This window comes from Barbus barbus (genome assembly GCF_936440315.1).
Source record: "Barbus barbus genome assembly, chromosome: 20".
Classification (NCBI taxonomy): Eukaryota; Metazoa; Chordata; class Actinopteri; order Cypriniformes; family Cyprinidae; genus Barbus; species Barbus barbus.
In genome coordinates, this window is record NC_136748.1 from 18265593 (window position 1) to 18281030 (window position 15438).

At 36.1% G+C, this 15438-nt stretch overlaps 1 protein-coding gene across 1 annotated transcript in view; it reads right to left on the minus strand.

Moving 5' to 3' along the window:
• LOC306886734 (voltage-gated delayed rectifier potassium channel KCNH1-like) overlaps positions 1-15438 on the minus strand; it is a gene marked incomplete at both ends in the record, with an annotated part of 55250 nt that overhangs the window by 14318 nt on the left and 25494 nt on the right. The window contains 3 exons of the mRNA XM_079444057.1: positions 1966-2162; positions 4965-5217; positions 6978-7177. Coding sequence (XP_079300183.1) covers positions 1966-2162; positions 4965-5217; positions 6978-7177 — 650 coding nt within the window. The remainder of the gene's footprint in view (positions 1-1965; positions 2163-4964; positions 5218-6977; positions 7178-15438) is intronic.

A 15438-nucleotide genomic window follows, 5' to 3' on the forward strand; every position in this document is an offset into this window, starting at 1 on the left:
TCCAGCTAACAAGTGACGCAAACATGACAGAAGTCCATTACAAACAAGTGTATGCATAAAGAGCTCAAAAGAGGGACTATTGAGTGAAGCTCTCACCTGTGCCATTAACATGTTAAACAGTATATATTTATGCAGCAGATTGATTATGTAAATGGATTTAGTCCTGGCTCCAGTGTAAAAGTGTTTGCTGAGGTATATGATAGTTATATTTAACCCATATGGATAAATATAACTATACAGTGCAAGCCGTTCCAATAAAGAGGCAGACGCTAGCTGAGCTTTTATTAGCCTCCTCCTCAGACCCAGTTCCACTGAGAAACAGAACTCACGCAGGGCTAAGATCCAAAATTTAGATACACTGAGAGCCATTTTATCACACAGACAGCTGTCTTTATTATGAACTGGGAAGGAATTTATGCTACACTTCAAGATCTGATTTATGGAGTGTTACAGTTCATTTGAATGTGATTTGATGTGAGAACGCAATTTAATGTTTTTCTTCAGAAAGTCAAAACAATGGGGGACAGTCAGGGATGTGGCCTGGCAGGTGGTGTGTGCACTCTCTGGTTTGTACGTGGGCAACCCAGCTTGGGTAATTTGCTTCATCTTTATCATTTCCTGTCACTTCTATACTATCCTCTCCAATTAAAGCCCATAGAGTTGAACGACAAGGATTTAGAAAAAGCCTGCATGTCTTTTAATCCTTTAGTCCACCTTTCGGTAATTTCTAGCCAATTAAACAAGTCAGTTTAGTGTTGTTTGTATTTCTGATCAGACCATTTCTCTCTTTTTCTGTCTTTCTCTCTGATTGAATGGTAAAGCAGCTCTGTTTATCTCTTTCTCTTTACTTTCAGTTAGATGAATGGTACACAGTTCTTCAATTCAGCAATACTTTATATATTAACAGCTCTCAATTGTTTGTACTGGCACTTCCACTGAAACGTATACACACTTAAACCTCTCTTCTTAACCGATTGTATTAGGCCCTTTTCAAGCAAAGCATTGTGTAAGACTTGTGAGGGGTTTTTCTACTGTATATATGAAGTGATATCTGGTTTACTACGTTCACAATATCAGATATATCCGATTTCTCTTTCATTTTGTTTAATGTTTTATCTTTTTTGGCCAATGAATCAAATGACTCCCGGTTTCATCTGTCATCTTGACTTTATGTGGCAGTAGTAGATACACATGGAATTATCTTATTTTTTCACTTTAAGAACAGTGGCAATCAGCATTAAAGACGTTAATAGTCTACCCAAAAAATCTGTCACCATTTACTCAACCTTATGTCATTCCAAACTCAACTTTCTTTCTTTGGAAGATCATAAAAGAAGATATTTCAAAGAATGTTGGTAACCAAGAAGTTTCAGTTCCCATTGACTTCCATTGAATAGACAACAAATACAATGAAAATCTATGGGAACTGAAACTATTTGATTAACGACATTCTTCAAAATATCTTTCTTTTGTGTTTTGCAGAAAGATCATAAGAAAAAATCATACAGGTTTGAAATGATAAGTATGAGTAAATGATGACAAACTTTTCATTTATGGGTGAACTACCCTGTAAAGTTTGCAATACTGCCATCTACTATGTTGAAGTATAAATCAGATATTTACTGAATTAATTACAATGCTGTATTTTTTTTATTAAACCAATATCAGTATTTCAATACTTAAAGCTTAAACTGCTTAAATCGTCTTGATTTACTCTGATTTTCACTATATGTGGTGATGTATGTGAGCATGTTGATAAATAGCTTTAGGAGCTGTATTTATATTTTCCCACGAGTTCAGCATGCTACAATCTACTTCCAGCTGTGCTCATGCTGTGCTGTGAAGTTTGAATGTAGTAACCTGTTAATGTGGGTGCCGTGAAATTCTGCTTACATATGCGGTTTGACATGGGCCAGCGGAAAATGAAAGAGTACTGAAAGAAAACGGCAGACGGTTTTCACTCACCCGTTTGCGCAGGTTGTACGTAAGCAGGAGGTTTCGTGAGAAGTGGTTGGAGAAGGCGGTGTAGAACTCTAGGACTTTCTGAAGCGCATCCCGTTTGATCACATGCAGGTCACAGTATGTTAGCGCTCTCACATTAGCACACGCCTGAGCTAGCGTCACCTCCTTCCAGAACACATCCCCAAACACATCACCTTTACCTGAGGAGAAACACAGACACTTTCTTATTCACAAAACAGGCCTGATTGGTACATTTATTGAGGACAATGACTGTCTAAATAATATGTGACACTGTAGACTGCAGTAATGGCTGCTGAAAATTTTGCTTTGCCATCACAGGAATAAACTACACTAGAAAACAGTTATTTTATATTGTAATAATATTTCACAATATTACTGTTTTTACTTTATTTTTGATGCAGCCTTGAGAGTGTATTATGACATGTTTTCAATGAATAGAATTCCATTTTCAGTTGTTTCAAGAATAAACCATTTTAAATTAATTTATTTCTTATTTTCCAACACTCTTTTTTTGTAGCTAAAAATACTGCAAATGATCTCTCTGTTTTGTCTTTTCTCTCCGTCTCAGATTACAGTAGACAGATCATGTATACTGATTTTATTGGTGTGAAATTCAACTTGTGTAAAACTCCACCACTAACACATGTCAGATCAGAAGATTCAAGCAGTTGAAAGCACTGTTAAAAATGATTTATTCACAGTAATATTCTGGCAAAAACACATTTTCATTATGACTGGTTAACTCACTTAGGGTATAACTCTACATACTGTATCATAAGCGTGTCTGACAGAGGAGAAATGATGAAGAGACATATTCCCTCAATCCATTACTGAAATCAACAAATGCACAAAAGTCTTGTCCATCTTTCTCACATCTATGATGAACAGGGTTACAGAGCCAAAATGTCCACTCAGATAAATTATTTACAGATCTTCTGTGTCTCAGGAAATGTTATATAATACAGATTCTGCAGGCGGAGAGAGATATTTTAGCACCTCACAATTTCAATGAATGATTGTTTTGGACTAAGCTCAGTATCAGTTTTGTAGTTGTAGTTTAAACTGATTTTAAGGAGGAATAAACACTCAAAACAAGGGCTCTGTCACTGTACACTGTTCGTTGTACTTTTAAGTGAGAGTGAATGAAAAAAGAGAGTCCATAATATGTGTAGTAGAGTAGCAGTGTCATGACAGATCTACAGATCACTGCGTATTGACCTCTGACCCAAAGTTTCGCTTAATCCACCCACTCAAGATACACGTGGTCAGATCGATAAACCTTTTTATTCTCTCTTCATAGTCTGATCTGTGTGTGTGTGTGTGTGTCTGTTCACATTTTAGAAGCAAGAGAGAACATTTGTGGCTTTTCAGACTGATCCTAAATCAGTTTAACAGCCGCGGCGGAGAGCCAAATTTAGCAAAGCATCGTTAGTTTGTCAACAGAGAAAAATACGGCCATTAGATGCTCAGCTCAGTGGCTTCATGATGCGAAGAAGCCTAATCGTTTTTGTGTTGTGAGACAGACAGATGTTAGAAATGACAGATGCTACAGTACATCATGGGCTGTATACATCCATGAGTCAAATGTCTGACCTAAGATCACTGTTTGCCTTATTTTATTCTTTTTTAGGGATGTCTGGTCGATACTAAAAAAGAATGAAATAATACTCGTATGAACAGTTACAACAGGCAGGACAATAAAATCAGATATGTATCAAAATATGAGATCTATGCATTAGGGCTCACTGTATACATTATAATATATAATTAATGTTAATTAAACTAATATATGGGTAAGAAAATGATAAAGCCACTCACTTCATTCACCCATTCATGTAATTCATTCATTCATTCTGTATTAAAGAATATTTACTGGAATAATTATGTCTCAGGAAAAACTAATAAATAAATAAATACTACACAACATCTAATTTCATTATTGTAGTATTTGAAACTATTTGTTATGCAGTTTGTTTCTATATAATACATAAATAATATTTGCTATTGTTTTTGCTGTAATATCAAAATTGGTATTCTTAGGGGAAGGTTTTCATTTGATTGAATGAATGAGACAATATGCAGCCAACACAAGAGAATATTACATCATTTATAGCATTATGACATTTTTATCTGTTTCACTAAGAAATTATTTTTTTCAGAATAGGCACTTAATGCTGTGGTATAAACTTTCATAGTTCAATGTGCTACAGAGATTTTTTGAACATAATATAAAAGACGTCTACATAAAGCAAGCTGGAATGCTTCTAACTCAATTATTGCCAGAAAAGGATGAACTCATACTTAAGAAGATCTTAAAAACATCTTACAACATACTGTAGTAAAATTACTTTTCAAATATAATTGTTACTTTTTATCATCAGCTTAGGCCATATTTTGCATAATTTATCATGCATTATGCTCAAAATTTCTACTTTTTCCTCTTCATTTTATTTTATTATTGTTCTCTGAATGTTTTATGCACAAAGGAAGAGAAAGAGTTGGACACATTGATCAAAGAGGATAAAGGGTGCAGGATGTGGGAATAAACAAAAGGGAGAGGAATAGCACAGTGCGGAGGAGTGGGTGTAACAGCCTGAGTGTCAGTCAAGATATATGATCACATAGAAGCTCTGAGGGTGCATATAATCCTCCCATGGGGAACTAAACCCAAGACAGAGGGATGCTGTCGTCATGTCAGTGAGTCTGTAGAGGAAATAAGTTTTGAATACAGTAACAGCTGAAGCAGATTTAAGCCCTGTGGTGTCAAAATTAGAGCTATTCAAAATCGAGAAGTCAAAATTCTTAGTGGGCAAATTGTCTAACAGCTTACACCGCTGTTAAAAATGTAAAAAATAAAAAACTATTTGACCTCACTAATCTAGTCAGCTGTTGGACGGCAGCTCAACCATCCCGATCCATACCTAGTCAATACTCATTAATTCAGATCCAGATCTATTTCTCTGTCTCTGTTTTCCTCTTACCCAGAATGGCAACCACCTCGTCGTCTTGGATGACCTCCAGTGACCCTGACACCACAAAACAGAGGCTGTCCACGCTCTCGCCCGCATGGTAGATAAGATCGCCTGGAGCGCAGTGGATGGTCTGGAACTCCATGGCCAAAGCCCGCAAACAGCCGTCACTGGCTAAACGGAAAGCAGGATGTTCCTTGAAAACCTTCCTGTTCAGGTGCACACATATATCAGCACGCATGTCTTTAGGACAGATCTGCAAAACCTTTAATGGGAGAGAGAAATAACAGATATAAGTGGTAATTCTGCTGCAACGTCATTTGATTTAAAAGGTTTCTGTCATGATCAAATTTTCCTTGATCTTTTGAGAGCTCGATGTATTATGGAAACATACAGTAAATTTCATACATAAAAATGGCAACAAGCAAGAGACTAGATTATAAACACTAAACAACAGCATCTCTTCAAATGTCTAATTTAGCAATTTCAGTCACACTTTATTTTAAGGTCTAATTCTTGCTATTAACGTAAACCATTAACTATTTGCCTCAATAAACTCCCAATTTGCTGCTTATTAATAGTAAGGTAGTTGATAAATTTAGGGATTGGGTAGGATTAGGGATGTAGAATATGGTCATGCAGAATATGTGCTTTATATGTACCAATAAACAGCTAATATGTTAATAATAGGCATGCTAATAAGCAACTAGTTAATAGTGAGAATTGGCCCCTATACTAAAGTGTGACTACAATTTCCTGGCTGCATACATATAATTCAATCAAATCTGTCAAAATTAGAACCTAGTTAAAACACGAAAATCATTTACCACATGGCACAAGCCTCTGCTGAGACTGCAGCCAATGAAACTGCTCAACCTTTAAGTAGCCTAATTCAGTGTTTGCAGTATGATGGTCCTGTCAAAATTCCTCTGAATTCCTCCACCTCCCCCAGCTCCACCTGTCTAGATCTACTATGGGATTTATGTATGCCTACAATGCAGTAGCTGCAAATCTTACACACCCGCAGCAGCATGTCTGTTTTTCTATTAGCAGTTGCAAGTCCATACTTGCTTTGCAGCATATCTAGTCCAGACCAAATACATTAACATTTTCATATCCATTAACGTACTAAAATTTAAGTGAGTTATCATGACTGAAATGGTTAGATTCCAGTTCCGATGACTATAATTATTGTTTTTATGTTATTTTTTATTATTTATTTATTTATTTATTTTAAGTTCAACTTTCAGCTGTTTTAAATTAATTGCTTTAATGGAAAATCCCTTATTTTTGATCATTTTTTGTAAACAGGGCATGATTAGATTCTTTTCATATAATGCTAATTAATTCATTGTAATAAATTAGCAATATTAATTATACTAAATTAACACTGACAGCCCCAATTATTATTTTTTCTATTGTTAAAAATTAGCATTTTTCTTTTTTATAACCCCTGTCTCACACCACACAAATTTCTGTTACAGTCATTCCAGTGAAGCATACTGGGAGACCGACACAGAGAGACAGAGGTACAGGACACGCGTGCCGGTGTGCATGTGTGAATCTGAGCGCATTAGCGTGTGACATGTCCCCGAGCTGCCATTCCCAGCAGCCCCTCACTTTTCCAGAGCATCTCCCTTTCTGCATGTGGTTGTCACGGAGACATGGAGGTTGGCTCTGGGGAGAACAGTGTGAGCCTGTGTCATGAGACGGCTAAATCACGAGAGAGAGAAAGAGAGAGAGAGACGGAGACAGCTGGAACATTCTGACAATGTCCGCCCAACGGGGACTTCATATCCACAGAGTCATGCTGTTCCCCTCCTGTGGTTTGCGTATAAACGACAGGACGAGTCTAAACACACAGCGTGAGAAACCATCTTGCTAAAGAATCACACTAATATTTAAAAATACTTAGCCAGACACGCTCGCACAAACATTTCAGAGCAAGAGTGAATAACCACACACACACAAGGGTGTCCAGAGTTGCATGCTGGGTAATTGGAGTTGGGCGTACAGGGTGTTCACCTTTTCGGTGTCAATACCGTGGGACATGGACCACGTGGATGCGATGTAATCCATAACCCTCTCGCTCAGGCCTTTGGGCACCTGGTACAGCTTGAGGAAGTCCCGCACGCTGTTCAGCATCTCATGATAGCGGTTTGTGTTAGCATACATCTGCTGGAAGATAGTTGTCACGTTACCGAAGATGGTGGCGTAGAGGAGAGCTGTAGGAAAGATACAGAAAGGCAGAAATAAACTTTGGTTTAAATGACAACACGGAGGAACGGAACAACGTAAATAAATCACAAAAAAGTTCATTATATAAAGTATATAAAATAGTGTTCAAAAATGGAAGACTTAAATGTAAAAATATATATTAATTTTTTTTAATTGCAAATTTATTTAATTGAATTTATTTAATTTAAGAGTATAATTTATTCATGCAAATATAAAAAATAGACATAAATAGAAGTAAATGAAAAACTACTGTTTTCACTGTATTTTTTAACAAATAAATGCAACCTTGGTAAGCATAAGATACTTCTTTCAAACATTAAAAAATCTTAACAACCCCAAACCTTTGACTGGTATATATACAGTAGACACATTGTGTAGTTAGCAGTTAGAAAAGCTACATGAAATATGTTATTCCATAACATATTCCATTCCAGCTCCAGAACAGATAGAGACAGATATGACGATAATAATAAATGACAAAGTGAATTGTAAATGAGTGAAAGCACAGGACAGAAAGAAGAAGATTCAATAAAAGCGAGTGATTGTCTCTTTTAAACTGATTTAGCCTTCATGTAATGGCTCTGCACACAGGAGAAAATCTACTTACGCATGTATGGACTCTAGGTGTGTGTGTGTGTGTGTGTGTGTGTGTGTGTGTGTGTGTGTGTGTGTGTGTGTGTGTGTGTGTGTGAGTGAATCCCCTCCTAAATACCTTCAGATGAGAATTGTGAGCTGACACTGCTCTACATTCATGTCTGTCTCGTGAACACAGGAAACACGGCCCAGATGTAGCTACTGAATGGATAATTCACATAAAAATCATGTACACACCCTCATATTAATCAAAACCTGAATGCTGTTATTTTTTTCTGCACAACATTTTGTAGTGACCATGTCTGTCTGTGGTGCATATGATTCATGCTCTACTATCTACTCTACTCTATTCATGCTTTACTACCAAAAGTTTGTGCACACTTCCAAACTATTGCAGATGCCGCTGTTAAAATAGTTCAAAGCTACTCAGTATTTGTCATATACCCAGCTGCAGTTTTCTGGGACCCCAGCCATTATTATTAAGAGTCTTGTGTGTGTAAGAGTCTTGTGTGTGAGATGGCAGTGATGTACAGATATGTAGTGTGACAGTCTTTGCTGATCTGGGGACGGATTTGGCTTCAGGGTGACAAGGACATGGAACGGAGCTGACAGAGACTGTCTTACTGAACACATGCACACACACACACACAGACACACATCCTAGATGCTCTGACACCACACATAGGACACAGACAAGTCCAGATGTATCAATGTGTGAGGTCACAGGGTGGGCATTTGTTCACCCTGCAAACTTTAACTGCTTTCATGGTTCAACATGAACTGTCCCGTTGAATCAAACACAAACACTCACATCTGTTTTCCATTACAGAGGCAGGCGAATGTTCATTAACAAATGAACAAATAAGTGAGCCAGGCAGTTCATTACACACCCTCCCCTTACATTAACACAGCTGATGTACACTCTTTAATCGTGTAAGTGTGACAGAGAGAGAGGGAGAGTTAGTATTTCGGTAACACTTTAGAATACTGATCCTTTGTTAATGAATAACTACACAGGAACAAGTCACTAATGCACTATTAACATTGTAGTAACTACTATTACCTAACAAGAAACTCTGATTATTGATTTAGTAAGTAATAGCGCTCAGTTGAAACTGGTAGTTCACTATTAGCTAATCAATAACTACTATTTGTTTTTATATATCCTGGAGAACTACTAAGAACTACTGTATGCAGGTTCATAATTAATGTGAATTATGCATAATGTATAACTAATTCTAAAATGAAGATCATGTTAACCCACTAGTAATGACTCAAGAATGATCAAATTCTTCTAAAGGAAATAATAATTACTAATTACTAATTACTAATTACTTGGATCAGTATTCTAAAGTGAAAAGCATCATAACTCACTAATATTGACTGACGTCATTTTAAGCTTTTGAGATATATGTAAGGTTTTGGATAGTAATGACTCAAGTGTTACTATATCCTTCTGAAGAAACTGCTAATTATTTGGATCAGTATTCTAAAGTGAAGATCACGGTAACCCACTAGTAATGATTTAAGTGTTACCAAATCTAGCAAAATTAATTACTAACCAAAACCTTACAAAAACCTTAAAAGTTTACAATGACTTCAGTAATTACTAGGGAGTTATCACGATCTTCAATTTAGAATACTGATCAAAAAAATTAGTAATTCCTTTAGAAGGATGTAGTACCACCTGAATAATTACTATCCAGTGCTTTACAACACTCTCAAAAGCTTACAATGATTTCAGTCATTAATAGGGAGTTATCATGATCTTCACTTTAGAATACTGATCCAAAGAATTAGTAATTCCTTCTGAAGAATTTGGTATTACTTCAGTCATTACTAGTGGGTTACCATGACCTTTACTTTAGAATTAATTAATAGTTACTGATTAGCCAGTAGTGAACTACCATATTCGACTAAGCACTATTACTTACTAATTCATTAATCAGAGTTTCTTGTTAGTTACTAGTAGGTACTAGAGTGCAGTGTTGGGGAGTAGTTAACTACAAGTAGCGACGCTACTAACTTAACTACATTTTTCAGTAGCTTGGCAGTAGCTTAGTTGCTTTTTAAAGAGTGTAGCTTTTCCAGTAGCTAACTACTTTTTGCAGCAAGTAGCGGTGTAGCGCGAGCAAAAGCTACATTGCGTTTTGTCGAGCCTGCGCGAATCAGCGCGATGCAAGCATATTCTTCTTGTTAGATTACAAACTCATTTTTTGCCATTACCGCCACCTGTTGTTTAATCACGCATCTTGCGGCTAACGGTTCACTGACGTACAGAAGTGGGTTGACACACCCATATTATCCATGATGGAGCAAGTCGTGGCGGCAGATTTGGAGGATGGAGAAACAACTAACGTTAATTACCCATGGCCTTATTTGTCCAAGTTCATGTCTCTCAAAGAAACGACAAGTAAAGGTTACACTTTTTGTAACAGTCTGAGATATTTGAGTGTTGTGTGTAATAAAACAATACTCTTTGAAATCATAATTGTATTGCATTGTTTTAAACACTAAATATTTTACTTAAAACATTCCTCAGACACTTATTCAGTTATTTATAATATACGTTGTTCAAAAAAATCAAAAGTAGTTTCAATGTAGCTAGCTACTTTTTGATAGTAACTTGTAGTGTAGCTAACTACTTTTCCAAAAGGGTAGCTTGACTGTAGTTTAACTACTTTAACTCACGAGTAGCTTGTAGCTTGTCAAACTACAGTTTCAGAGTAGCTTCCCCAACACTGCTAGAGTGCTAATATTGCGTTACTCATGTGTTCTTGTGTAGTTATTCATTAATGATGGAACAGTATTCTAAAGTGTTACCAGTATTTCTTGAGTGTGTCATTAGTTTGTTCTTTGAGATTGCATGGATTGTCTAGGCAGCTCTTGATGGAATGATCTGATCTATAGTTCATATCACGTGATTAAATTATACTGACGTTTTCAAATGCTGAAGTCTTCTGAAACCATAACAGAGCTTTAATAACAAAATTTAACAGAACAAAATTTCATATCCCTGGAATCAGACCATTGACGGAGAACCAGATCAGTTCAAATCTGTTTTTATCAGGGCTCTGAACCGGTTCAAGGAACGAAAACGAAAACCGGAAACGAACAATTTTGACTGGAACAGAACCGGAAACAGAAATGAAATCAAATTTTATAGTTCCAAACAGAATCGGAAATTTGAAAGGACCATTAACCAGTTAATAACGTTATTTTATCGTTCCATTTAATATTTGAAATTTCCTGTCAACCAATCAGGAATTCAAGTAGTACAGACTATGCAAATGTGATGCTGACGCATCCAGCGAATGAAATGCCTGCCCGCACTCAGCTGTGAACTCTAGTCGCAATGGCAATGAATTCTGCTGCCATCTATTTTAATGGGAGGTAGCAAAATCTGACAGGGTAGCACAAATCGTCAGAACACCGGCGTTAGAGTTTATCCGACGACAGTGTAAGATGGATTCAACAGATCTTACGCACCTGCGGCACTTCTGTGAACCCAGAAAACACAATAAAACTATAGGCTTACATAAAAAGGAATATATATGCCTATACACTAAATACTGTATATTTCACATAAATCATTGACAGATTAACAAAACGAAAGAAAAAAAAAATATGCTGAGTTAAGTGGTTCATTGTGACTCATTCCAACGTTCTCGGAAAGGAAAACGAGATGGCAGAAAGTAGTTTTCTTTATTTTGCAAAAGCTTTACAGTTTTATTTTACAGTTTTATTTGTTTTGCAATAGCTTGACAGTTTTGAATGAGGTCTTGCATCTGTATAACCAACCAGCATTGGTATGGCCATATCGCACTGGCGCCTCACGCACACAAAGACATATTTTTGCGACATTGCAGCCAGTTCATTATCAAAATAAAAGTTAACTTTTTACACATTCCTTTAATACAGTTAAAGGAATGTGTAAAAAGTTACAGTGCTCCGTTATCCAATCTGGTGCGTTCAGCATGACCACCACCTCACTGTTCTGTTATTGCCGATGTGAAGGATGATGTTTTACGTCGATGAAAGTAAAAGCCAATAAAAAATATTTTAGTATACGTCGAGAATATGGAAACATTTGGATTCGTGCCGAGTGAGAGAGGTAGGCATTAGTTTCACAGTTTCACCTTTAATTTGTTTTTGGAATGACGTTTTTATAGCTTATAGGCTATATCCTTAAGTTTAGAAGATTTGTTGTGGAGAGAAACTAATAATAATAATAATGTTTGTAAACCTTTTTGATTTATCGGCATTTTAGCCTACATCATTTCTGAATAATAGCCTCATAAAATGCGATGCGGCTTAGCCTTTGTTAGCGTTTTTTTTTTTTTTTTTTTTTTACCATTTTCAGCAAACATTTTTAAATATCTTTAAAAAAATACTTTAATGTCTTTAAAGCATTAATAATTTTTTTTCTTTTGTTTAGTAGCCTACATTTAGAAATTTAAAAATCTAGAAAAGATGATGCTGTATTGGCTGTGACTAAGCGCAGCGGGTTAAGATACCATCTCTTTCTGTATTTTTTTTTCTTTTGTGTAAAGAAAACACTGTACTTTATTATTATTATTATAGGCAAAGACAATTTTAAGAATAACGGTATTAACCGTTATTTTTTCTACTCGAACCGGTTTCGGAACGGTAATAATACAGAGGAACGCACTGTGAACCGATTGACTTTTTTTGTTTGTTTTCAAGCCCTGGTTTTAACTGAATCAACCAGATCATTGAGAAGATTTGACTCAAAAGAATGTTTCAATCACAAATTAGACATGGCTACTTCTGTAATAAAAGCTCATCAACATGGAAATATGATCTAAGTGAATAATTAATTAAATTTGGACTTTTTATGAAAATGTTATGGTGTTTTGTTATTTTAAGGCTTGACAGCCCCAGTCTTCATTCATTTTTATTATTAAGAAAAGAATGTTTAGGCTATTCTTCACAAATTTCTTTGGTGTTTCATGGGTTTTGGAACATCATGAGGGGTGAGTAAATGATGACAGAATTTAAATTTTTGTATGAACTGTCCCTTTAAAGGGTCATGAACTAAGAAATCAAAATTCCCTTGATCTTTTGACATACAAGAGGTCATTGTACTATAAAAACATCCTGTAGGTTTCAGAACTCAAAACAGTCTTGTTAGTCTAAAAACAGTTTATATTGAAGCCAATTGCCAAAATGACAGGTTGTGGTATGTGCCACTCTATGATGTAATAGCGTGGCTAAACAGGGCCTCCGCTGAAGAAAATCAACACCTGCTTCTACATCACTGCCCACTGACATGCAGTTCTACACAGAAACCAAATGATAAAGATGGCTCTGAAGACAGCAAGATGCTGTGCAGTGCCAAGTTGTGGAAAAACACAGTCTTTGCATTGTCTTCTTTCTGATCCCAACATTAGGAAAGAGTGGATAAACTTGATTTCTCATGAAGTTCCAGACCGTCCTTTGTTCACTTACTCTTACCGCGGATTAGTTTACAAACACGGTACAATTCGACGTGGGATTTTCAGAAAGACTGAAACTAAAATATGATGCTGTGCCAACTATGTTGAATAAGTGTGAGTAACATGATCATTATGTGGTCACTATTGCTTTGTCTGTTATAATTGTTTGATATGTACTGAGTATTTATGCGTTTTATATCTAAATCACAGCAGCATCCATCTATGAATGATATAGGCTGTCAAACATACACAACTGTAAGCCAATCATAGCATATTCATTTACTTTCGAGACAATCTTCCACGCCTATTCAAACTGAAAAAATACCCAATTACTTCTAAATAATTTTTATGTAAAATTTGAATAACATTATAAGTAGACCTCAGAGCAGTAAAAAGAGCACATGACCCATTTAAGGGTTACAGTGTGGAGGGAATTTTCACTGTTTATTATCTTGTGCAGATCTCAAGTCAGTTAAGTCACTTCTCTACATTACCCTTAAAAGTAGACATTTTCTGTAATCTTTCACTATGACAGAGAAAAATGTGATTGAATAGGTTACTGGACATTAAATTGCTCACTAAAACTTTGTGACTGACACACTGAAATTCCTCCATCCACCCTGTTTCTCTCTTTCACATGTACTCTCATTTACTGTTCCGCTTAGCACAGCTAAAGCTGAGGTTTCATGAATTTAACGTATTCTAAAAATAGTCACATTCAGGTTATTCTGTTCCTCCTGAAGTACACAACTCAAACAAGGAAACGGCATATCGAGCAAGTGATTTAGAGTGGAAACAATGGCACAGAACCACATTAATCTATCATATAGGAGCCTTAAATCCACCAAACAGCATGCTCTTTCTGTGTGCTCTGTTTAAAACATGCAAGTTCAAGTCATTAGAAGAGGAGCAAAAATCAGCACTAAACCCCAAGGGGACTGTCCTGAGACGGTACTGTAAAGCAGGACTCATTAGTGAAAACGTATAGTTTTTTCACAAAGTTTTGTAGATCTGATGTATGTACACCTGCTCCGTTCATTAGAAAAGTGCTGCGGCAATTGTGTCGGCATGACACATTCACAACACCGTTTCAGTAAAAGATGTGCACATCACACCGTCTGCTTGAGCTGGGCTGCTGCCAAAGATGGAGAGAGAGAATGAGCGGTAAAGAAAAACATGGGGTGGAGGAGATAAGCCTGTGTTAGTGTAATTTGATTAGAGCAGGTGATTAATTGTACTGCCAGCATAATACTTGGGCTCTTCCCGCCATCCCTCCCCTCTCTTTCTCTTTATCACCCCTTTGCTTTGCCAATGCAGTATAAAGCATTGTTTCAAATGAGTTCAAATAGTGAAACTTACTACAGACCATAACAAACAAAAACATGAATATTCAAGTAAATCATATCAGAATCTAAAATTCATGATCACTCAAATTAACTATTTAGGAAATACCAATGCTTGAATGGCAGAAAGAGAATAGTGTTAAAGATTGTTAAAGTTGAGGTTTTAGGATTTTGTGTTGTATAAATGAAATGTTACATCCAACACGTGTCATATTTTCAATCAGCTGCACACAGTCTTCAACACTAATGTGACACTGTTTTGGCAATGTAAAGTCAGCTATAGAAACAGATCATAGAAAAGACCAATCACAAATCCGTATGGAAATTATTCTGAATAGAGTACGCAAATATTATTACATCAGTACTGTCACTTATATTTTGAGTGCTGAACATTCTGAAAGTCAAAGGGAGATTTTCAAACTTAGAGCTTAAATTTAAATAAAGTACAAAATGCAGAAATATATGCCTAATGTAGAAATTATCTACAAATGTAGATAATTTTTCTAAAATTATATAACTGGAAAAGTACACTGTAAGAAAAATATCAAAAAAAAAAAAAAAAAACAATGTCCTGGCAGAAAATTATCAGTACTTTTTCCCATTAAGGGTGTGTTTACATGACAACGTTCTAAAAACTGAAAAGTTTCTCCTTTACGTTTTTGTGTGTGTGTGTCTGTGTGTACAGACAACAATGCTGTCAAAATGATCGTTCACACAGATCCACTAAAGCGACTTAAAATGCTGTAATATCCATGCCAGGCCAGTAGTTGGCAATGTCACACTGTCAAAAACAAACATGTATTCATAGGTTCCATGTGACGTCACAGTGTTTTATCGCTGCCATTTTTGTGA